This window comes from Ranitomeya imitator, chromosome 1 (genome assembly GCF_032444005.1).
Source record: "Ranitomeya imitator isolate aRanImi1 chromosome 1, aRanImi1.pri, whole genome shotgun sequence".
Taxonomy (NCBI): domain Eukaryota; kingdom Metazoa; phylum Chordata; class Amphibia; order Anura; family Dendrobatidae; genus Ranitomeya; species Ranitomeya imitator.
The window spans coordinates 372,946,669-372,971,032 of NC_091282.1; the positions used below are offsets into that span (position 1 = coordinate 372,946,669).

Genomic DNA, 24,364 nt, shown 5'->3' on the forward strand with positions numbered 1-24,364 from the left:
CATCTGTAGGTAGCTGATAGAGGTCTATTGTAGGACCATCGTTATAAGGCTTTATTTACAGGGTATTACAGGAAAGGGGATAAAGACAAGCACTGAGCGACACTTTCTGTTCAGACAGGGCTGCTTCTGCATCCAGCCCTTCTCGCGTCCTGTGATGGAGGACATGATCACCATGGCATCTCTGCAGGGGACACGTTTGGACCAGCCGTAATCATGATTCAGGAGTTGAGTCCTGTGACACGAGCTCATAAAAGTAAAAAGACAGGATTTATCACTCAGGTTTGAGACATTTGCTTCTTCATGATCCATTAAAGGATTTTGCTGGAATGATTCAAGATTAGGTATAGTGGCATCTAAAAGTTTGTGCACCCCTGGGCAAAATTACTGCTATTGTGAACAGTTAAGCAAGTTCAAGATTAAATTATCTCTAAGGGTATGTGTCCACGTTCAGGATTGCATCAGGATTTGGTCAGGATTTTATGTCAGTATTTGTAAGCCAAAACCAGGAGTGGAACAATTAGAGGAAAAGTATAATAGAAACATATGCACCACTTCTGTATTTATCACCCACTCCTGGTTTTGGCTTACAAATACTGACATAAAATCCTGACCAAATCCTGATGCAATCCTGAACGTGGACACATACCCTAAGGCTGTGTGCACACGTTGCTGATTTTTCGCGTTTTTTTCCCGATAAAAACGCTATAAAACCGCAAAAAAACAGCATACATTATGCATCCCATCATGTTTAATGAATTCCGCAATTTTTGTGCACATGATGCGTTTTATTCCGCAAAAAAACGCATCGCGGTAAAAAACGCAGCATGTTCCTTAATTTTGCGGATTTTTTGCAGATTTCCCACTATATAATGCATTGGGAAATGTCCGGAAAAATCCACAAAAAAAGGCGATAAAAACGCGCAAAAACACGCATGCAGATTTCTTGCAGAAAATCTCAGGATTTTCTCAGGAAATTTCTGCAATAAATCCTGAACGTGTGCACATAGCCTTAAAGGCATAAAGTTAAAGTTGACACATTTCCTTTGTATTTAGGCACAATAATAATAAATTATAAATATGATATACTGTGTATATACATAGCTCTGTCAAAAATTAAGAGACCACAGCAAAATGTTCAGTTTGTCTAATTTTTCTCTTTATAGGTATATTTTTGAGTAAAATGCAAATTGTTCTTTTAATCTATAAACTATTGACAACATGTCTCCGAATTTCCAAGCAATAAATTTTTTTCTGACAAAGAAAAATGGTCAAAATAAAAAAATCCCAGTGCTTTCAGACCTCAGATAATGCAAAGAAAACAAGTTCATAATCATTTAGAAACAACAACACTAATGTTTTAACTCCGAAAGAGTTCAGAAATCAATATTTTGTGGAATAACCATGATTTTTAATCACAGCTTTCATGCGTCTTGGCATGCTTCCACCAGTCTTTCACACTGCTCCTGGAGCAAAAATGTAAGCAGTTCTTCTTTGTTTGATGGCTTGTGACTATCCATCATCCTCTTGATTACATTCCAGAGGTTTTCAATGGGGTTCAGGTCTGGAGATTGGGCTGCCCATGACAGGGTTTCGATGTGGTGGTCTCTTAATTTTTTCCAGAGCTTTATATATACATCTTTTTACATTTTAACAATTACAAAAAGGAAAATGGGCCAATGCAAAATTTTGGGCACCTTGCATGGTTCGTACCTAGTTGTAAAAAATTTGTAGCCAGCCAAGAGTCTTTCAATTCTTGTTTGAGGGATTTTCATTTATTCTTCCTTGGAAAATTCTTCCAGTTCTGTTAGATTCCTGGGATGTCTTGCATGCACTGTTATTTTGAGGTCTAGACACAGATTTTCAATGATGTTCAGATCAGGGGACAGTGAGGGCCATTGTAAAACCTTCAGCTTGCACCTTTTCAGGTACCATATTTTTCAGACTATAAGGCCGGGGAAACACTTGTGAGTGCAATGCGAGAAACTTGCATCAATACCCGACACTGCCGCTGGCACTCGGTACCGGAGTGTGCAGGTGTATGTATTTCTATGCAGCTGAACGCTCTGCTCCCGAGTGGCGGCAGCAGTGCCGGGTATTGATGCGCAAGTTTCTCGCATTGCACTCGCAAGTGTGACCATGGCCTAAGACGCACTTTTCCCCCAAGAGGTTCAAAACAGCTGACATGTGCCGGGAAAGATGTGGGCTCAGTGCCGAAGTCCACATCAAAGAGATACACGACATGCACAGTACATGTATGGCGCATGTCATGAAGGGGTTATTGGTTTGTGAGATGTTCTTTTCCTAAAATTCTGTGCTCTTTTTTTGTCCACACATACCTGATCATTGTGGCCAAAGAGTTTTATTTTAACCTCATTGGTCCACAAGACTTGTTTCCAAAATACATCAGGCTTGTTTAGATGTTCTTTTGCATACTTGACTACTGCAACCTCCTGCCCCTGTCCTCCATCCATCTGTGACCTCGTCTTCCGGTACTTATCAGCACGCAACCTCTGATCCTCACAAGATCTCCTTCTCTATTCCCCTCTTATCTCCTCTTCCCACAATTGCATTTCTCTTGCGTATCACCCCTATTCTGGAACTCTCTGAGACAACACATCAGACTCTCGCTTACCATCGAAACCTTCAAAAAGAACCTGAAGACCCACCTCTTCCGACAAGCCTACAACCTGCAGTAACCACCGATCAACCAAACCACTGCATGACCAGCTCTATCCTCACCTACTGTATCCTCACCCATCCCTTGTAGATTGTGAGCCCTCGTGGGCAGGGTCCTCACTCCTCCTGTACCAGTTGTGACTTGTATTGTTTAAGATTATTGTACTTGTTTTTATTATGTATACCCCTCCTCACATGTAACACACCATGGAATAAATGGTGCTATAATAATGATAGTAATACTTCTGATGCTCAATTTTATGGTAAGGACGCAGGAAAGGCTTTCTTCTGATGACTCTTCCATGATGGCCATATTTGTGCAGGTGTCTGAACAACAGAAAAAGGTATCACAACTCAGAGTCTGCTAAATCTTTTTGAGTGTCATTTGCAGTCAAGCGGGGGTTTTGAGTGCTAGGCAGCTGCATAGAAGAACCCACGGCTCCTGTTTTTTGGCACAAGGTTAGAGGAGGCTGGGTTTTTATAAAGCTGGGAAGTTTGCATCACCTGGCCTTTCCTACCGATGTTAGTGAACAAGCCATAACCTTAACAGGCTAATTAAGGTCTGAAACCTTGGTCAGTTATCTGAGTACACAAATCTCCAAGGGGGCCCAAACTTTTGCATCGACCCATTCTCCTTTTTCTATTTTTTAAAATGTTAAAAAAAATATATATATATATATATTTTTTTTTTTTTTTTTACATAAACTACAAAGGAAATGTGTCATCTCTACCTTTAGGCCTTTTAGAGATCATTTCATCTTCAAGTTTCTTAACTGTTCGCAATTACAGCAATTTTGACCAGAGGTGGACAAAATTTTACATGTCACTGTATATGAGGGGAATGCTATAAAAATTCCTGCCCGCCCGAATCCCAGCACTTCAGCATCACTGACTGTTGCCTCTTAGGCTACGTTCAGACTAGCGTTGTGCTAGTCTGCGTTGGCGCCGCGTCGGGCGCCGCAGCGGCGCCGCACGCGTCATGCGCCCCTATGTTTAACATGGGGGACGCATGCGTTTTTGCTTGTTGCGTTTTGCGACGCGTGTGTCTTTTTTGCCGCAAGCGTCGGACCAAGAAAACGCAACAAGTTGCATTTTTCTTGCGTCCGATTTTCGGCAAAAAACGACGCACGCGTCGCAAAACGCAGCGTTTTTGCGTGCGTTTTGCCGCATTTTTCGGTGCGTTGTGCGTCGCGTCGCCGACGCAGCGGCGCACAACGCTAGTCTGAACGTAGCCTTACTGGCGGTTGTGACGTCCCATTTGTCCACTGCAGCCAAACGTCACCACAGAGGCCAGTGATTGGCTGCAGCGGTCACTGACTGCTGGACGTGACGTCATCACTGCTATACTGGTGCAAGTCATTGTTATTGCTTCATTTTACCCCATTCTCCTCCTTTAATTCCAGTGAAACTCCTTTACCTCTCATTATAACTGTGCATATTTCATGCAATGAGTCCCTTGTGTATCAGGACCATGAGACTGGCGGAAGGATAACGCTGCGGTGACTCACACTGGCCGGCTCCAGGCGGCCGCCATCTTTCCGTAGAGCATGAAGAATTATAATAGCTGCAGTGTGCACGCCCTCTAGCGGCCGTGTTCGGAGCCCTTACCAGTGACGTCAGTTTGAATCTTTCCCGCTTCGGTGTAAAAACCCAAGATATATAACGGAGGCAAGTGACAGAGCAGAAGTGAGAGGAGACTCGGCGGAGACTGCACGTTGTGGAGATGGCGGCCCGGAACTTCCAGTATGGTGAGTACACGGTTGTTACCATGTGTTTGTCGATGTGTCAAGGGAAGTCCTGTGACCCGTGTACCTAAGTATATGTATCTCCTCCATTGACTTACAAGGTGGAGTGGCTGCGCATGCGCGGCCACTTCTCAGGCTGTGGACATCAGGAATCCAACATATACAGTGGCGGTTTCCTATATATCAAGGACTGTCCCACTCATCCATGAGACCAGATATATTTTGGGACCCAGGGTGGCACCTGGTGGATGAGGGACCCATTACAGTGAGACCATGCCCAGGCTGGCTTGCATTAAGTGTGTTTCTTGATGAGATCCTTATATAATGTGGTGCCCAATCACCACAAAGCTCAACAGCACCACTTTTTTTCATGTAACTGGCTGGTACTGCGGTTTAGCAGCAAATAAGTCTCAATTTCTTAAATGGAGCTGAGATGCAGTACCAGACATGGCCACGTGATTGAGTGGTGCTATTGGGTTTTATTTATTTTTTTAATTCTGCCCTGCAGCTAGTTAGGTGAGTCAGCCTGTAATCCTCTGAGCAGTATTAGGGGCCACAATGAATGTCCTCCTGTCATTGTTTATTTTAGTCTCTTTTAAAGTTGGTGTGATTTGATTGGCATGTCCCATTCAATCCTGTGTCTGCTGCATGGGGGCAGGAGTGCCACCTCTTAACTTCCAGCCTGGCACTGTGTCATGCCACAAGGCGTGGCAGTACTGCCTCTTACCCGCCGATCTCTAGTCTGTGTGCGCCAACTGGAGGTAATCTATAAGTGAATGACACAGGGATTGGTGATGTCTGATGCTCCTCTGTGTCCGTCAGCCGCATGGACGTGAACTAAAAGGAAGGGTACTTGGCGGCTTCTTTGCTCAAGAAGGTTATGCAAGGGGACATAGGACCTCAACATTGGACACATCCTGCAGATTCAAACATATTTTCTCAATTGTTCAGTTTTTATGTCCTCCTGGAGTTGTCCTCTGACTAATAAATGTATCTCTCCTTCTAGTGAATAGCCGTCTCCCGATGCTTCAGTTGGAGGAAGAAGATTTGGAGGTGAATCCTCACTTTGGTAAACTCTTACTAGAGTTATGCCAAATTCTGGAGCCAACTGGAGCTAATGCCAGGCTGTTCCGCGAGGTGGAGGAGGTAATGCTCTGGTAGGCAGGATGGGCAGAGCGGCTTGTTGGTGTTGCTCCCTATGGGAATGTACAAAGACCCTTTAGGGATGATTTGCTCCCTATGGGAATGCACGTGGACCCTTTAGGGATGATTTGCTCCCTATGGGAATGCACGTGGACCCTTTAGGGATGATTTGCTCCCTATGGGAATGCACGTGGACCCTTTAGGGATGATTTGCTCCCTATGGGAATGCACGTGGACCCTTTAGGGATGATTTGCTCCCTATGGGAATGCACGTGGACCCTTTAGGGATGATTTGCTCCCTATGGGAATGCACGTGGACCCTTTAGGGATGATTTGCTCCCTATGGGAATGCACGTGGACCCTTTAGGGATGATTTGCTCCCTATGGGAATGCACGTGGACCCTTTTTAGAGATGATTTGCTCCCGTGAAAAAGGTTGTTGGATGGATAGCAGATAATGCTTCCAGTCACTTTGCCAGCACCACCCTGTCTTCCACACTGTCCAGTCTCTGCAGTTGTGATTCTGGACCACATAATCCTCACTCTGATCCTCCTTCCTCCCACCATACCGAGTGCCCGGAGAGCACATTTGAACAATCCAAAGAGCTGTTCACATTTTCATTTATAGATTTTTGGCCTCTCGCCCTGTCCATTTCAAGCGGGACATGAGGAGATCGCAGGTAGCCATGGTCACAAGCTGGCGACGGTGGGGGAAATGCAATTACTATCCCAAGACGTGGATGATGATGAGACACATTTGCTGAAAAGTGATGTTTTGGGTCAGCAAGTCATGAGGAGGACCAGGGTGCGGAAGTGGAAGACAAGGTGGTGGACAATGAAGTCTTTGACCCAATCTGGGAAGGTGACATGCATAGCGAGGACAGCAGCGTGGAGGGGGAGGGATCCACAGGACAGCAACAGACAGGAAGAGACAGTGGGATAAAGAGACACAAGGCAGGCAACTGTTGTCCAGAGCATCAACACAGGTAAAGTTGTCAGGCCAATGGTTAAGTGTTCCTGAGTCTAGCGCTTTTTTTTTTTTTTTTAAAGACAGTCCAGTTAACCTAAAAAAGTCCATTTGCAACATCTGTCGTGCCAGCATCAGCAGGGGCAGCACAACTACCAGCCTGACCATCGCCAGCATGCACAGGCACATGACTGCAAACTACCTGACCAGTTGGGCCGAACGGCAGGGTCCAAAAAGTGTCTGAAGGTGGCACCGCTGCTTTTTCACCTGTTATGCATGCATGCATGCATGCCAATACTCTGTCCACGACGCAGGCAAAGATGCCTCCCAGCCTTCAGCTGTCATTGCACACTTGCAACCACATCCTTGTCCTAGCAAAGAGTTCAGTTGTCCCTACCCCAGTCCTTGGAACACAAGCGTAAATACACAGCCACCCAACCACAGGTCACAATACTAAACGGCCACATTTCTAGACTGCTTGCCCTGGAAATGTTGCAGTTTAGGCTTTTTGAGACGGAAGCTTAGAACCAAACAAGAAAAAGTGTATGCATACAAATTGGGATCACTACAATAATTCCAAATTAGCAAAATACAGCTTTATTAAGGGAACAACATACAAAAACCCATAAAAACATTTAAAAACCCCATAATATGACCTGGGGTAACGGGTCCATACAGATAACAGATAAATGCTATAACACAGCAAACAACATTGTACAGCTCATATGCATAAATACGTAGATCACAAAGACAATATACCCAATATATGGGTGTGATGTAATATAGTGTATTACCACCAACCAAATCCAAAATCCTGGACTAAAACCAGGCACAAGTTACTATGCCCCCTAAAAAAGGATCCAGAGGAGAAATAAAAATCCCCCTTAAGAAGTGAGGAATATCATCCAAATCCCTAGACCCTGAAGTTCAGGTCCCATATACCTTACCCTCCCTAAACAAGTAGGCAGTAGTAGGGCTCCTAGCAGGATTGGTTGAGCGGAACTATAGCAGGCTGTACAGTTGCTTAAGACCCACGTGTATCGACGCCTATAGCGTCTTCCTCAAGGTCAATATAACAAACATGGCGTATTCCCTACCTTAAATAGCTCTAACATTATTAAATACACCTACCAGGTGTGAGCAGCACTGTCAGTCATGGTGCGCCGAACTCTGCGTCTAATAGGGACCACTGCGCAGGTGCGACTGCGCATGATGTCATCTCCTAGCACCCGTGGTCGGCGCGTGCGCACAACTAGATATTAGGTACCCCCGTCTAGTTGTGAATAACTCTCAAGTTCCCAGTGACACAGCGCATGCGCAGGGTGTCCAGGTGCGCCACTGAAGGCAACAACCAAGACAACCGTCGTCGCACAGATTAATAATGCGCCTGCGCAACTGTACTCCTCGATTTACAAACTATGCGCCCATGCACACTATGCCATCAGAGAGGGTATATATATAACCCCCTAGTGGACCATTATCCCATTAGCACCCAGCAACGATAACATTAAGTGGCGCGCCGAAGTATAGCACCAATATAAACGTGTGCTGCAGCGGGCACAAACCCGCCCTTGTTTTTAGTGGCCTGAGTAGTAGCGCCAATAGTAAATGGCTGCGCCTAAAAATAAATGGCAGTAGTTCATACAACCTAAAACGAGCACAAGCTCACCTCTACTTTTAGATAGAAAGGATAGTGGCGCAAAAGGTAAGAGCGCCTAAATACCTATGGCGGTTTGTCCAGCGGGCTAGAGCGAGCACAAGTTTGATACTACCACAGCAATTTAAATGAAGACATACAAGACAATAGATAGCTAAACCTAAAGTTGGTGGGATTCTCATTACGGACTTAAGTCTGTTAAAGATGACCATATTAATAAAAAGCATCAATATGGACAAATAATATGTATGCGTATACATTTTAGTAGAGGACGGCTAGAGGCTCACAATCAGACCCTCCAGCAGTATAGCCCTAGTGCGATACCCACACCCATAATCAGACAACGTAACAAATTTTGGGGGTGCGGGTCCGCCGGCAATGGTGATATTTTACCCTATGGGGAATCCTATAATTTCACTGTATCAATAGTATGCCCCCAACGCCAAGTGTTGAACCTAGATACAATACGCACACGAGCAATTTAGAGAATATAATATATATGTACACATCAGCAAATGGAGGAGTGATAACACACTCTGAGCAGGAGTCACAATGATGTAACAAAAAAAAAAACACAAAAGAATCCACATTATATACAATTTGAATGTCTGTCTTGCGGGCCTCCAGCCACTAGTGGATAGTTCATCTGAATTCCATGTGTTGAAGAGACCAAAATGTTCAAGTTTCCCTTGGAAAAGATGACGAAAATGAAGGGATAAATAGTCCTCTTTTGTTAATCTGAAACAAAAACAAAAAGAGAAAACCACATGATATGTGTACCCATATATGGGCTATGCTTATAATAAACACAGCCAACTCCATACCTCTTACAGGCCACAATGAACACATAGGTAAAAATCCCATAGTCTTTTGTAAAAGCCTGTATAAAGGAGTTCACCATTCAGGCCACCCGGTACTAGGCTCTTAAGCTCATAAATCCAGCGGGATTCTCTTCTCAATAGCTCATCTGTTAGCCTACTGCCCCTAATACTCGGGATAACCCTCTCTAATCCCATGACACGGAGAGTCCTGATACTCCCATTATGGTGTTCTAGGAAGTGGGTAGCCACAGTGGTCATCTGTTTGCCTTTGTCTCTATCGCTTCTAGCTGTAGATATACTCGAGATGTGCTGCTGCACCCTGTGGCGAAGCTCTTGAGTAGTTTGTCCGACATACATTTTGTGGCATCCACAAATTAGGGCATAGATTAAATTGCGTGTGCGGCGATTAAAATAAGCTCTTGATTTCACCCGAAATGACACAGAGGGAACTGAAATACCCATATCTGCCAGCATTAGTGGACATATAGAGCAACCCCCACATGGGTAAGAACCAAGAATAACATTACCTAAGTGGGTTCTGGATGTGGGCCTTTTGAAGTGGCTCCTGGACAAATGATCTTTCAAGTTTCTCGCTCTTCTGGCAACAACCCTTGGTCTGCTGGGGACAAGTCCCCTCAACCTAGTATCACTCAACAAAATCTCCCAGTTTACATCCATCAAATGACGTAAATCATCCCACTGGTTATTATATCTTGTAATAAGACTCAGTTGATCCTGATTGGCTCTTGGTTGTACTTTAAGGACTTCATCCCTTGGTTTCTGCCTTGAATGTTCAAATGCCCTTGAGACAACCCTTCGTGGATATCCGCGTTCATGGAAACGATTCGTGAGCTGTCTTGATTCATCCTGGAAATCTGCTGTGGTACTGCAGTTTCTCCTAACCCGGAGGAACTGTCCCTTTGGGATACTATTGCGGAGATGGTTTGGGTGGAAACTGGAATAATGCAAGACATTGTTTGTGGCGGTCTTCTTCCGGAACAGGGTGGTATTAATCCGGTTATCCCTGACCATGATTTTCAAGTCCAAGAAGTCCACCGAACTCCTGGAGTAGCAGGATGTCAGTCGAATGTTGCATTGGTCCGTGTTGAGTTCCTCGACAAACTTTTCAAATGTCTCTGCCGTACCTGTCCACAAAACAACAATATCATCGATGAATCGGTACCACTTTAGTACATGTTGCTGAAAGTACCGATTCTTAGATACTTGGGTTTCCTCCCACCATCCCATAAAGAGATTCGCATATGGGGGCGCGCACCTAGCCCCCATAGCAGTTCCGGTCACTTGCTTAAAAAATACTCTATCAAAAACAAAATGGCTCTTTTCTAGGACCATTCTGAGAAGATCCAGGATGAATGAGTCATGCCCCCTACTCCCCGTTGTATATTTGTCCAGAAAATAGCCTATAGCTGAGATACCTAGATCGTGCTTGATGTTGGTATATAGTACTTCCACGTCCATTGTGGCAAGAATAACTTCATCCGGTAGCGTCAGGGTATCCAATTGCTGAATCAGAAACGAAGAGTTTCGTATGTATGAATCCAGTTTAAGTACGATGGGCTGTAAATAAAAATCCAGATAAATACAAGACTTTTCATAGAGCCCACCGATCCCCGAGACTTGACTGGATGGAAGACTGTTGGTGTCATCATAAAGAAAGGTGGCTATTTTGGTCACTAATTGTTTGGAGTTTTGTTTTTGCATGTCAGAAATGCTTATTTCTAAATTTTGTGCAGTTATATTGGTTTACCTGGTGAAAATAAACAAGTGAGATGGGAATATATTTGTTTTTTTATTAAGTTGCCTAATAATTCTGCACAGTAATAGTTACCTGCACAAACAGATGTCCTCCTAAGATAGCCAAATCTAACAAAAAAAAATAATAAAAAAAAGCCCACTCCATCTTCCAAAAATATTTAAGCTTTGATATTTGAGTCTTTTGAGTTGATTAAGAACATAGTTTTTGATCAATAATAAAAATAATCCTCTAAAATACAAATTGCCTAATAATTCTGCACACAGTGTAGTTTTGGAAGATGCTGAAGGAGTACCTTTGTGACCATACCAGCGTCTTGCATGCTTCCACTGTGCGTACAACTGTAGCCAAGCTAGGCACTTGGAATGAACTGTCTCTCTCTATGCCTCGGAGTGCCTGGCCTGCCCTGCCCCTAGCATTTTGTAAGAACAGGTTTTTAGTGCCTCCGGGGATATTATAACTGATCGGCGCATCCGCTCTTTAACTCAAAATGCTCACTCTGATCAAAATGAACATGGGCCGGATTGGCTAGACTTCTCAACACCACTGACAGCAGCAGAACATAAAGTCAAATCCAGTGTGTGTGTGTGTGTGTTTGTTTTTTTTTTTTTTTTTTATTTTTTTTTTTTTTTAAGTCCTTCCTTCCTTCCTTCCTTCCTTCCTTCCTTCCCTCCCTCCCTCCCTCCCTCCCCTTTATAGATCTCTTGCACAGACCATAACTTGATTTGTTTTCTTCCATGCACTCATTGAGAGATTCATGGTTTTTTAAGATGATCTGTACTCAGAAATGTATCACAACAGGCAATATTAACTGATTTTAATGTGTATATTCAGTTTCTCTGTAGCATCTAGATGTAAGAGGTAGTGGTGGAAGACTTTACGCTACTGAAGCTGGAATTACCACTTCTGAGTTCTCCAGTGCTTTGTTTCCATTTATTTCTCGGTGTTTCTTGAAGTACCGTATTTTTCGGACTATAAGACGCACTTTTTTCCTCGCAAAATGGGGGGTGCTCTTATAGTCCGGATGTATTAGCTCTTGCTGAGGTGGGGGAGCTGTATCAGAGGTGCAGCGGGTGACAGAGGCAGGAGCCGGCGGCTCTGGCTATCTCCTGTATCCGCTGCTAAAGGGAAATGAATATGCACTGCATTCCATATTCATTTATCTTAAGTATCGGCACACGTGACCGCAGCAGCAGGAAGCAGGCGGCTGACAGTGCACGCTGCTGAAGAGGAATGGATACTCACCGCGATCTCTGATGAATACCCGGTGAGTATTCTGCCAGCTGTGCTCTGCTTGTGAACAGCGCATGACGTCCCTGCCGTGCGTTGCTTACAAGCATTAAGCAGCTGCTGGCACAGGAGCAGGATGCTACGACTGCGAGGGAGCGGAAGAAGGTAAGAGTAATGTGTGTGTGTGGCTTTTTTGTTTTTGTTCTGTTTTTTTTAAATCTTTTCTGACGGGGCCAATCAATGAATCATACCGGGAATTGGATGGGGGCCAATCAATCTTACAAGAATAAGAATAGGACCATGCATACGGCCGGTTTCACACTTCAGTGGCTCCGGTACGTGTGGTGACAGTTTCCTCACGTACCAGAGACACTGACTCACGTAGACACATTAAAATAAATGTGTCTCTGCACATGTCAGCGTGTTTTCATGGACCGTGTGTCCGTTTCGAAAACACGGAGACATGTCAGTGTGCGTGGGAGCGCACGGACCCATTAAAGTCCATGGGTCCGTGTAAACACGTACCACACACGGATGCTGTTTGTGTGCGTTTTTCCTGTCATAGGATTAAAAATGGTAAAAATTGTTGCAAGACATGGACAGCACACGGACCCTAAACATACTCATGGACATCACACGGATCCCACACGGATGGCCTACGTGACCACACGGATAACTCCGGTACCGTTTTCTCCGGTACTGGAATTATCTGGACGTGTGAGACTGGCCTACCAGGATGGGGATGAGGGTCATGCATACCAGGATGGGGATGAGGGGACCATTGACCACTTTTTTTTTTTTTTTTTTTTTTCCTTTTTTTCCCTAATTTCCTCCTCTAAAACCTAGGTGCATCTTTATGGCCCGGTGTGTCTTATAGTTCGAAAAATACGGTATGTTTCGTGTCATTGTCCTGCTGGAAGACCCATGACCTAGCATGCAAACCCAGCTTTCTGACACTGCACTACATTGCGACCCAAAATCCTTTTGGGAATCTTCACTTTTCGTGATGCCTTGCACGCAGTCAAGGCACCCAGAGGCAGCAAAACAACCCCAAAATACATTGAATCTCCACCATATGTGATTGTAACTTCTGTGTTCTTTTTTTATTTGTAGGCTTCATTCCATTTAGAGTAAACAGTAGAATGATGTGCTTTACCAAGAAAGCTCTATCTTTGTCTCATCTGTCCACAAGACACCTGCTGGCCCTCTAACAATAGTAAGGGCCACCTTATGGCCCTGAAAAAAAATACTTTGTAGCTTATAAAGTCCCTCCTTCATAAATTAAACAGGATGTGTTTCATCATGTCTCACACACCACATGGCCAGATAAGGTAGTAAAATATTTAAATAACATTTTCCCTTCCCCCCCCCCCCCCATGACGGCATACCTGAGAGGGAGGATCCACCCAGTCAGGACAGGAAACCCTACTGAAAATAAAAGGGCGGTACCTCTGTTGCTTCAGCTGGGTTTCCTGACAGGGACCCTTGTGCTGAACACAGCGATGATTCCACTCACCCAGCTCCCGTCCCAGCGTGGAAGAACAGGCAGCACCTGTGCGTCGGAGCTCGGGGTCTGAATGCGCCATCCGCGGGTCCTCCGGGGCTCTGCGGGCGTCTGTGCAGCACGGTCGGATGGCCAGGTTCCTTCCGTGGCTGCCACGCCGCCCTCCTCTCTGCTGTGCGTCGGCCGCTTCCGGGTAGCCCGCCTGACGTCACCCGCAAGGCACGCTGGGAATGGGCGTGCCAGTGTGTCGTCGAAGGCGGGCGCCGGATCCAAGATGGCGGCGCCCATGAAGAAAACACCGGCTGGTGGATAAAGACTCCGGTGGCAGGGGAGGGGCCACTATTGGGCACCGGAGGAGGTGGGGAGTGCAGTGGATCCCCCATAAAAGGGGTGATAACCACAGAAGACTGTCGTGATAAGGTAATTCAGTACCACAATGGACATAGGAGTCAGAGCACATACAGTGACCTGACAATAACCCAAAAACATAGAACGAGCTCTGAGACGTGGAAACTCTGCTGACCGCAATCCCTAATCCTCTCCAACACAACTAGAGGCAGCCGTGGATTGCGCCTAACGCTCCCTATGCAACTCGGCACAGCCTGAGAAACTAGCTAGCCTGAAGATAGAAAATAAGCCTACCTTGCCTCAGAGAAATACCCCAAAGGAAAAGGCAGCCCCCACATATAATGACTGTGAGTAAGATGAAAAGACAAACGTAGAGATGAAATAGATTTAGCAAAGTGAGGCCCGACTTTCTGAACAGAGCGAGGATAGGAAAGGTAACTTTGCGGTCAACACAAAACCCTACAAACAACCACGCAAAGGGGCAAAAAGACCCTCCGTAACGAACTAACGGCACGGAGGTACACCCTCTGCGTCCCAGAGCTACCAGCAAGCACAAGAAAACAAATAAGCAAGCTGGACAGAAAAAAACAGCAAACAAAAAGCAAAAGCGGAACTTAGCTATGCAGAGCAGCAGGCCATAGGAACGCTCCAGGAGGAAACAGGTCCAATACTAGAACATTGACTGGAAGCCAGGATCAAAGAACTAGGTGGAGTTAAATAGAGCAGCACCTAACGACTTCACCACATCACCTGAGGAAGGAAACTCAGAAGCCGCAGTACCACTTTCCTCCACCAACGGAAACTCACAGAGAGAATCAGCCGAAGTACCACTTGTGACCACAGGAGGGAGCTCTGCCACAGAATTCACAACAGAAGACGCACTCGTGCCCAGAAACTTCATCATGGAAGTGGGGCAGCAAGAGCAGTAGCAGCAGCCGCCATCACAGCAGGAGCTCTCGCCAGATGCCTTGCCAAGCCACCAGCATACCAGGAGCAGCCGCTCAAGTGGTAGGAGCAGCAGTCGTCCTGTCCGGCAAGATTCATCGGCGTCCAGGAGGGACGCTTCACGTGCATCTGTCCAGCCTCCAAAACCGGTACCCTTGATTGTCGGCGGTGGTGAGTGATCTACGTTAATGTCACCCTTGTGGTAACAGGGTCCATTTTTTTTCTGTTTGATCACTAGGGGTCCAGGAAGTCTAGCGGTAAAACAAAGAACCGAGAGTGTGCCCTTTGTAAACACCCGCTTGCAGTTCAGTGGCAGAAGGATCTCTGTGCTAACTGCATTAGTAAAACTATACAAGAGACCCCTAACTTCGCCACTAGCCTTAAAGCCATAATACAGGCAGAAATGAGACTCCTTGAAAATGGCCCTTAATAAACCGAGAAGGAAAAGCCGTAAGGCGTCTACAGAGTCAGATGCCTCAGACAGGAGAGTCATAAGTCGTCCCGATCTCCCTCGGCCTCTATTCAGTCTTCAGATTCCTCCTCGGACAGTGATTCAGGAGGTCGTCCATGTTCTCCAACTGAGGACGTAGACAAATTAGTTAAAGGGAACCTGTCACTTGAATCTGGCGGGTCCTTTTTTGGGTCATACGGGCGGTGTTTTGGGGTCTCTTATTAACCCCTTTTTTTCCCCGCTGGCCGCAAAATTGACTTGCCATTGATTCGCTTTCCTCCCTAGTTAACGCATGCGCAATGCAATCTTGCCTTGCGCACGCGCAGTATGCTTTGCCCAACTGCGGGCAAAGCCGAAAACCATAATGCGCCGGCGCACTAATGTCCCGGAAGTATTTTGCTGTGTTCCGGGACATAGTGCGCATGCGCACTAATAGTTTTCGGCTTTGCCCGCAGTTGGGCAAAGCATACTGAGCAAGGCAAGATTGCTTTGCGCACGCGTTAACTAGGGAGGAAAGCGAAGCAACGGCAAGTCAATTTCGCGACCAGCGTGCGGCCAGCGGGAAAAAAGGGGATTAAAAGACCCGAAAACACCGCCCATATGACCCAAAAAAGGACCCGCCAAATTCAGGTGACAGGTTCCCTTTAAAGCAGTTAGATCTGCAATGGGTCTTAAAGGGGAGAAGACACCTAGGTCACTTGAAGATGTTATGTTTGGTGGCTTAGAAGAGAAAAGGAAATGCTAGTTTCCGGTCAATGCGAAAATCAAAGCATTAATTGAGAGTGGAAGAAACCTGAAAAAAATGGGTACTTTGCCGTCTTCATCCAAAAGGAGATATCCTTTTGAGGAAAAAGACTGAATCCTGGGAGAAGATCCCTAAAATTGACGGGGCAATAGCCAAATGCTTAAAAGGATCGTCCCTTCCATTAGACTTGGCTGTTCTTAAAGACCCGCTTGATTAAAAAAGCAGACAGTTTTCTGAGACATCTGGGAAGCCTCAGCGAGGGGCCTGAAGCCAGCAATTGCTGGGACTTGTACGGCCCGTGTTCTCATGGTCTGGCTACAGCAGATAGAGTATCAGCTAAGGGATAAAGTACCCAGAGGCTACATCCTTGCAAATATATCTTTAGTGCAAGGAGCAGCAGCTTTCTTGGCAGACTCTTCTGCAGATTCCGCAAGACTCACAGCCAGAGCAGCGAGCTTGTCCAATGTGGCAAGAAGAGCCCTTTGGCTCAAGGGTTGTCCGGGGGATTTGCCATCTAAACAACATAAGCTGTGCCCCATTCCATGTGACGGCCAACTCCTTTTTGGCAAAAAATTAGAAGAGATCCTGGAACATGCAGTGGATAAAGAGTTTTTCCCAATATCCCTAAAGATTCCAAAAAACCTTTCTTTTGGAGAAGAAGATTTAACAGAGGGCGCCTCCCCCCCCCCTTCCCCCCAGGGGAGAGGAAAAATTGGGACTTTAAGGATATGAGAGGATCGGGCTACATGCTTAAAGGGCCCTCTACATCAGCAAAAAAATCCCCATGACATTACGCCAGAAGTGGGAGGAAGACTCCCTCTTCTTTCCGGCCTGGATAAATATCTCCCCCAGTACCTGGGTAGTGAATATTATCAAAGACGGCCTAAAAATAAAATTCATTCGTCCACCCAAGCAAAACTTTATAATAACTCCCCGAAGAAGGTCCCAGAAATCTGCCATGGAGACGGAGGTCTTGGGACTCGTTCACAAAAAAGGTTCTTCAGGAAGTCCCAGCTCGGGAAGGAGGCGGATTTTACTCTCCCCTCTTTTAAATCCAAAACCGGATGGCTCTTGGAGAACTATAATAAATCTAAGGAAGCTAAATCGATAGACTCCATCTTGAAGGAGTAGTTCTCTATCGACACGACCATAAAACTTCTCTTCCAACACTGGTTCATGGCAGTAGAATTAAAAGATGCGTACTACCATATACCAATACATCAGGAATATCGGAAATACTTGAGAGGAGCTCTCTATATTCAGAATCAGATAAATAATTGCCAATATACAGCCCTTCCGTTCAGCCTGTCTGCAGCCCCCAGGGTTTTCACCAAAGTAATGGTGGAAGTAATGTCATACCTCCGGTCCTGGGATGTAGTAATTGATGTAGTAATTGTCCCATATCTGGACGATTTCCTTGTAATAGGGAGGTCAGAGTCCCACTCATCAAGTATCAGTGTTAACATCAACTCTATTGGAGCTGGGTTGGATAATAAATATCCCTAAGTCAAGATTAGTACCAGTAAAACTACAATCCTTCTTGGGGTTAATGCTGGACTCCGAGCGTCAGCTCTGCCTCTTTCCAGAAAACAAAGTATTCAATATAATAAACCTGGCCAGTACAGCAAATACATCAACCAGCAATGACTCTAAGAAAGGCGATATCCCTACTAGACTCGTTAACATCGTGTATTCCAGCAGTAGGATGGGCACAATTCCACCTAAGACAACTACAGTTGGAAGTTCTCTCAGCTCAAAGACTGTTAAGAGGGCATTTAGAAGGAAATCTATATCTCTCCCTGGGCGTAAGGGATTCCTGGGCATGCGCACTGCGACCTGGGTGAGTGGCTTAGACACGCAGAGCGCATGCCCAGGAATCCCAGCCCCGCAGTGTGAATAAATCATAAGACACACTGAGGGGCTGGGATTCACAAGCAGGGTGGCCGCACAGGCGCAGTCAGCGAGACTGCATATGAGGACAGACGTGCAGCGCTCACTGCGCCTGCCCCATGCATGACAAAAGAGCGCAGGCGCCGGCAGATTTCAAAACGGCGCTGAGGAGGCGGCGCCAAGAAGACTTGAGTGACGGCTGTGAGGCGTCTGCAGCAGGGGGGGAAAGGCCTGCCTCCAGGACTGAAGACAGGTATTTCAAACAAATTACAAAACGGATTATTTCTGCATTTACAGCACCAATCACTAAAAGAGCCCCCTTGTCAGAATGCAGCATTACTGCTGCACAAGGTGGCTCTTTTAGTTTCAAACGCCTGGTGTTATGATCCGGTGACCTTGGAGCTGCATGAGAACTTTCACTAGAGAAGGTGGCCACTATACTGACCGCAAACCTGAACTTAACACCGCAACTAGAAGTAGCCGTGGAGTGTACCTAACACACCTAGACACCTCGTCACAGCCAGAGGACTAAATACCCCTAAAGATGGAAATAGGAAAATAGGAATACTATCTTGCCTCAGAGAAAATCCCCAAAGGATAGACCGCCCCCCACAAATATTGGCGGTGAGACGGAGAGGAAAAAAACATACACAGGCAGAAAAACAGGATTTGGCACAGGAGGCCACTCTAGCTAAATAGGACAGGATAGGACAGAGTTCTGTGCGGTCAGTATTAAAACCCTTCAAAAACATCCACAGCAGAATATACAAAAACTTCCTACATCTAACTAAAGATGTAGGAGCGTAAATCTGCAACTCCAGTGAATCCTACAATCAGAGCAGGAATAAAACTGAAACAAGCACACAGCAGTGTGCCACAGATACAAAAACCAAACACTTATCTTTGCTGAATTTGGCAGCAAGCAGGAGAAGCCAGAAAGTGATCCAACACTTCACAAGGAACATTGACAACTGGCAAGGGCTAAAGGATCCTGCACACCTAAATTTCCCAGTCAGAATTGTAATCAACAGATACACCTGGCCAGGACTGCGACTCAGAGACAACTGCATTCCCACCTACAACCACTGGAGGGAACCCAAGAGCAGAATTCACAACAGCCTGGGGGGTGTGACAGGTTCCCTTTAACTTCCTGGGTGAACGATTGGGGGAGGTGGCTCCAGTGGGTCCTTTCCTAGAATTTCTGCAAGCAGGATTACATCTCTGGTTAGCAACCAGCACCCTTAAAGTTCAGGTTTCAGCCTTGGGGGCCCTATATAACTGTAATCTTGCCTCAAACAGATGGGTTTCACGATTCATAAAATCTTGTAGTAGATCTCAACCGGTCGTTATCCCAAAAATCCCTCCTTGGGATCTAAATTTAGTCTTAGAAGCCCTAACTAAAGACCCTTTTGAGCCCTTACAGGAGTTATCACCTAAGTTACTTACCCTAAGTGCCGATGTTAAGGCTACTAGTAGAACCGTTTTAAGGGTAAGTGATTTACAGGCCCTGTCAATATGCCCTCCTTATACTCAGGTTTTTGACAGGATCGTTCTAAGACCAGACCCGGCGTATCTCCCCGAGGTGGTTCAAAAGTTCCATAGGAGTCAAGAGATTACTTTACCATCATTCTGAAGTAATCCTAGAAATCCAGGGTAACAAAAGTTCCACATGCTAGATGTAAGAAGATCTATGTTACAATACATGTCTATAACTAGCCAGTGGAGGAAAGATCAAACCCTATTCGTAGCCTTTCAGGGTAGCAAAAGAGGGTGTGGGGTAGCTAAAAGTACTATTGCTAGATGGATCAGGGAGGCAATTAGTTTATCCTACTCTGTGGGTGGCAGTCTGGTTCCTGAAGGCATCAAGGCTCACTCCACCAGAGCCGTGGCTACCTCCTGGGCAGAAAAGGCTGAGGTATCAATTGATCAAATTTGCAAGGCCGCTACCTGGTCCTCACTCTCCACTTTTTTCAAGCACTACCGGCTAGATCTTTCTTCCTCTGACCTAACCTTTGGTAGAATGGTATTACAAGCGGTGGTCCCTCCCTAAGGTTTCATTCTACAAAAGTCTCTCAAGTGTGCCATCATGGGGGGGAAGGGAAAACACCAAGGTTACTTACCGGTAGCCGTTTTTTCCAGAACCCATGATGGCACCCGTGTATTTCTTCCCACCCCCCCTTCATCACCCCTTCGGTGTGCACTATTGCTTTGGGTGCTTTTTTAGTTAATATGATGTGGTGATGGATTGCCATGTATACTAACCAGGGGGCCTCTCATGCTCTAAAAACCAACTGAAGCGACAGAGAGGTACTGCCCTTTTTTTTTTTTTTTCAGTAGGGTTTCCTGTCCTGACTGGGCAGATCCCCTCTCTCAGGTGTGCCGTCATGGGTTCCGGAAAAACCGGCTACTGGTAAGTAATCTTGGTGTTTCCTGGTGAATGTTTTCTTTTCCCCATTGAAAGCAATGCAAATGTGCATAAGCACTACATATGAACGTAGCCCAAGATGTGGAGGAGTGTGTTTTTGTTTTTTTGTTTTTTTTTTGTTTGTTTTTTTTTAAAGTCAGAATTCCAGGAAGTTAGCAGATCAAGACAAGGGATATGCAAACGGATGTCAGAGCCAAGATCAGGCAGCAATAGATCAGAACAAAGAAATACAAGGCACACAAACACCAACAAGCTAAGGCTACAACTGGCAGCAATCAGATACAGAAAGCCAGGTAGTAACCAAGGACGGAAGACACCTGAGGAAAGCCCAGCACTCCCATGCTCTGATTGGATGGCTGGGCTGTCACTCACATTGCTGACAGCTTAGCACACCCCAGCCCCAAATTGGACAGCTGAGCCGTCACTTACAGCATTGTCAGCTCAGTACGCCCCTGCCCCCGATTGGATGTTGGACGACTGACCTGTCGTTCACTGCATCAAAGACACAATGGTGGACCATGACACTTTCCTTAAGGTACCGTCACATTAAGCGACGCTGCAGCTATATAGACGATGCCGATTGCTGCAGCGTCGCTGGAGAGCTGTCACACAGACAGCTCTCCAGCGACCAACGATGCCGAAGTCCCCGGGTAACCAGGGTAAACATCGGGTTACTAAGCGCAGGGCCGTGCTTAGTAACCCGATGTTTACCCTGGTTACCATTGTAAATGTAAAAAAAAAACACTACATACTTAGATTCCGGTGTCTGTCACGTCCCCCGGCGTCAGCTTCCCTGCACTGTGTCAGCGCCGGCTGTAAAGCAGAGCGGTGACGTCACCGCTGTGCTCTGCTTTACGGCCGGCGCTCAGTCAGTGCGGGAAGCTGAAGGCGAGGGACGTGACAGACACCAGAATGTAAGTATGTAGTGTTTTTTTTTGTTTTTGTTTTTTTACATTTACTATGGTAACCAGGGTAAACATCGGGTTACTAAGCGCAGCCCTGCACTTAGTAACCCGATATTTACCCTGGTTACCAATGAACACATCGCTGGATCGGCGTCACACACGCCGATTCAGCGGGTGATCCAGCGACAAAATAAAGTTCTGGACTTTCAGCTCCGACCAGCGATGTCACAGCAGGATCCAGATCGCTGCTGCGTGTCAAACACAACGATATCGCTATCCAGGACGCTGCAACGTCACGGATCGCTATCGTTCAAAAGTTGCTGAGTGTGACGGTACCTTTAGCTGAAAGTGTATATGTTCACGGTGTGGAGAGGGAAACAAGGCACTGCTGGTCTTCTCTCGGAACAATGTGTGTCTCTGATAACAAAAGGCTCTGACATGTTGAAATGCAGCTGCTTAAACCTTTTCCTTAACTCTCCGTTTGGGGAAGAGTCAGGAGCCCTCATTAACATTGGATTAAACCAACAGTCATTTAAGGCCCCCTTCACACGTCCGCTTATGTCCATATACGTGTTTTTTTTTTTTGTTTGTTTTTTTTTTACCCCTTCCCGACCTGTGATACAGCGTATGCGTCATGAAAGTCTGTGCCAATCCGACCTGTGACGCATATACTGTGTCACAGAAAGATCGCATTCCTGCAGATCAGGTTAAAGGGTTAACTGTAATTTCACCCGACCTGCAGGGGAGTGGTACTTCAGCCCAGGGGGGTGGCTTCGCCCTCCCTCCCCAGTGGCTACGATCGCTCTGATTGGCTGTTGAAAGTGACTGTTTCACTTTCAATCAGAGCAATCTTAATATTTCACCAATGAAAATTGGTAAAGTATTACAATCCAGCCAAGGCCGATGCTGCAATATCATCGGCCATGGCTGGAGACCACGTTCTGCCCCCGCCACCGATCTCCTCCCCTCCTTCCTGTCCTCCGCTCTCTCCCCCCCCCCCCCCCCCCCCCATATTTACCGACCTCTGGTGTCCGTCTTCTGCATGGGTGCTGCCATCTTCCAAATCGGCCGGCAGATTCATTCCATGTACATTTTGATCACTGTGATAGGTTCTATCACAGTGATCAAAATAAAAAAAATACTGTATATACTCGAGTATAAGCCGAGATTTTCAGCCCAAATTTTTGGGCTGAAAGTGCCCCTCTCGGCTTATACTCGAGTCACGGTCGGCGGTGGGGTCGGCGGGTGAGGGGGAGAGAGGGCTGAGGCAGACTTACCTGCTTCCGGCGATCCTGGCGCTCCCCCTGCCTGTCCCACGGTCTTCGGGTGCCGCAGCTCTTCCCCTGTTCAGCGGTCACGTGGGACCGCTCATTAGAGAAATGAATATGGACTCCACTCCCATAGGGGTGGAGCCGCATATTCATTTATCTAATGAGCGGTAACGGTGACTGCTGATAGAGGAAGAGGCTGCGGCACCGAAGACCAGCTGTCCGGGGGAAGGAGCGGGATGCCGGGAGCAGGTAAGTATTACATATTCACCTGTCCCCGTTCCACACGCCGGGCGCCGCTCGGTCTTCGCGTCCTCTTGCACTGACTGTGCAGGTCAGAGGGCGCGATGACGCATATAGTGTGCGCGCCGCCCTCTGCCTGAACAGTCAGTGCGGAGAGACGGCGACGTCGGGACGGGACGCTGAGGATCTGCAAGCAGCAAGAGGTGAGTATGGCATTTTTTTTTTTATTGCAGCAGCAATGGCACAGCTTTCTATGGTACATCTATGGGGCAATAATGAACGGTGTAGAGCACTATATGGCACAGCTATGGGGCAATAATGAACGGTGCAGAGCACTATATGGCACAGCTATGGGGCCATAATGAACGGTATGGAGCATCTATTTTTATTTTTGAAATTCACCGGTAGCTGTTGCATTTTCCACCCTAGGCTTATACTCGAGTCAATAAGTTTTCCCAGTTTTTTTTGTGGCAAAATTAGGGGGGTCGGCTTATACTCGAGTATATACGGTAGTAAATAACCCCCCCCCCCTTTATCACCCCCATAGGTAGGGACAATAATAAAATAAAGAAAATTTATTTACTTTTATTTTTCCTCTAGGGTTAGGGTTGCAGGTAGGGTTAGAATTTGGGTTAGAATTAGCTATGTGCACACGGTGTGGATTTGGCTGCGGATCCTTGGAATCGTAGCAGTTTTCCATCACGTTTACAGTACCATGTAAACCTATGGAAATCCAAATCCGCTGTGCCCATTGTGCGGAAAATACCACGCGGAAACGCTGCGTTGTATTTTCCGCAGCATGTCAACTCTTTGTGCAGATTCCGCAGCGTTTTACACCTGTTCTTCAATGGTAATCCGCAGGTGAAATCCGCACAAAAAAACCTGGAAATCCGCAGGTAAAACGCAGTGCCTTTTTTACCTGCGGATTTTTCATAAACGGTGCAGAAAAATCCTCACACGATTCCGCAACATGGGCACATAGCCTTAGGGTTGGAATAGGAGTTGGGGTTGGAATTGGGGTTAGCGTTGGAAGTGGGGTTAAGGTTAGGGGTGGGTTAGGGGGTGTGTTGGGGTTAGGGTTATGGCTAGAGTTGGGATTAGGGTTAGGGGTGTGTTGGGGTTAGTGTTGGAGTTAGAATTGAGGGGTTTCCAAACGCGACATGGAGCCACCATTGATTCCAGCCAATCTTGCGTTCAAAAAGTCAAATGGTGCTCCCTCCCTTCCGAGTTCCGACGTGCGCCCAAACAGTGGTTTACCCAAACATATGGGGCATAAGCGTACTCAGGACAAACTGTGCAACAACTATTGGGGTCCAATTTCTCCTGTTACCCTTGTGAAAATAAAAAATTGCTTGCTAAAAAAAATTTTAAGGAAAGAAAAATTATTTTTTATTTTCACGGCTCTGCGTTATCAACTTCTGTGAAATACTTGGGGGTTCAAAGTGCTCCCCACACATCTATATAAGTTCCTTGGGGGGGTCTAGTTTCCAAAATGGGGTCACTTGTGGGGGGTTTCTACTGTTTAGTCACATCAGGGGCTCTGCAAACGTAACATCGACTCCCGCAGACCATTCCATCAAAGTCTGCATTCCAAAACATCACTACTTTCCTTCCGAGCCCTGACGTGT

The 24,364-nt window shown here is 46.2% G+C and overlaps 1 protein-coding gene across 1 annotated transcript in view; it reads left to right on the plus strand.

Annotated features, from left to right (window-relative positions):
• Positions 1–4,278: 4,278 nt before the first annotated feature.
• Positions 4,279–24,364, plus strand: part of HAUS4 (HAUS augmin like complex subunit 4) — an 80,416-nt gene continuing 60,330 nt past the window's right edge. Inside the window, exons 1-2 of the mRNA XM_069761778.1 lie at positions 4,279–4,424; positions 5,428–5,567. Coding sequence (XP_069617879.1) covers positions 4,400–4,424; positions 5,428–5,567 — 165 coding nt within the window. The 5' untranslated portion in view covers positions 4,279–4,399. The remainder of the gene's footprint in view (positions 4,425–5,427; positions 5,568–24,364) is intronic.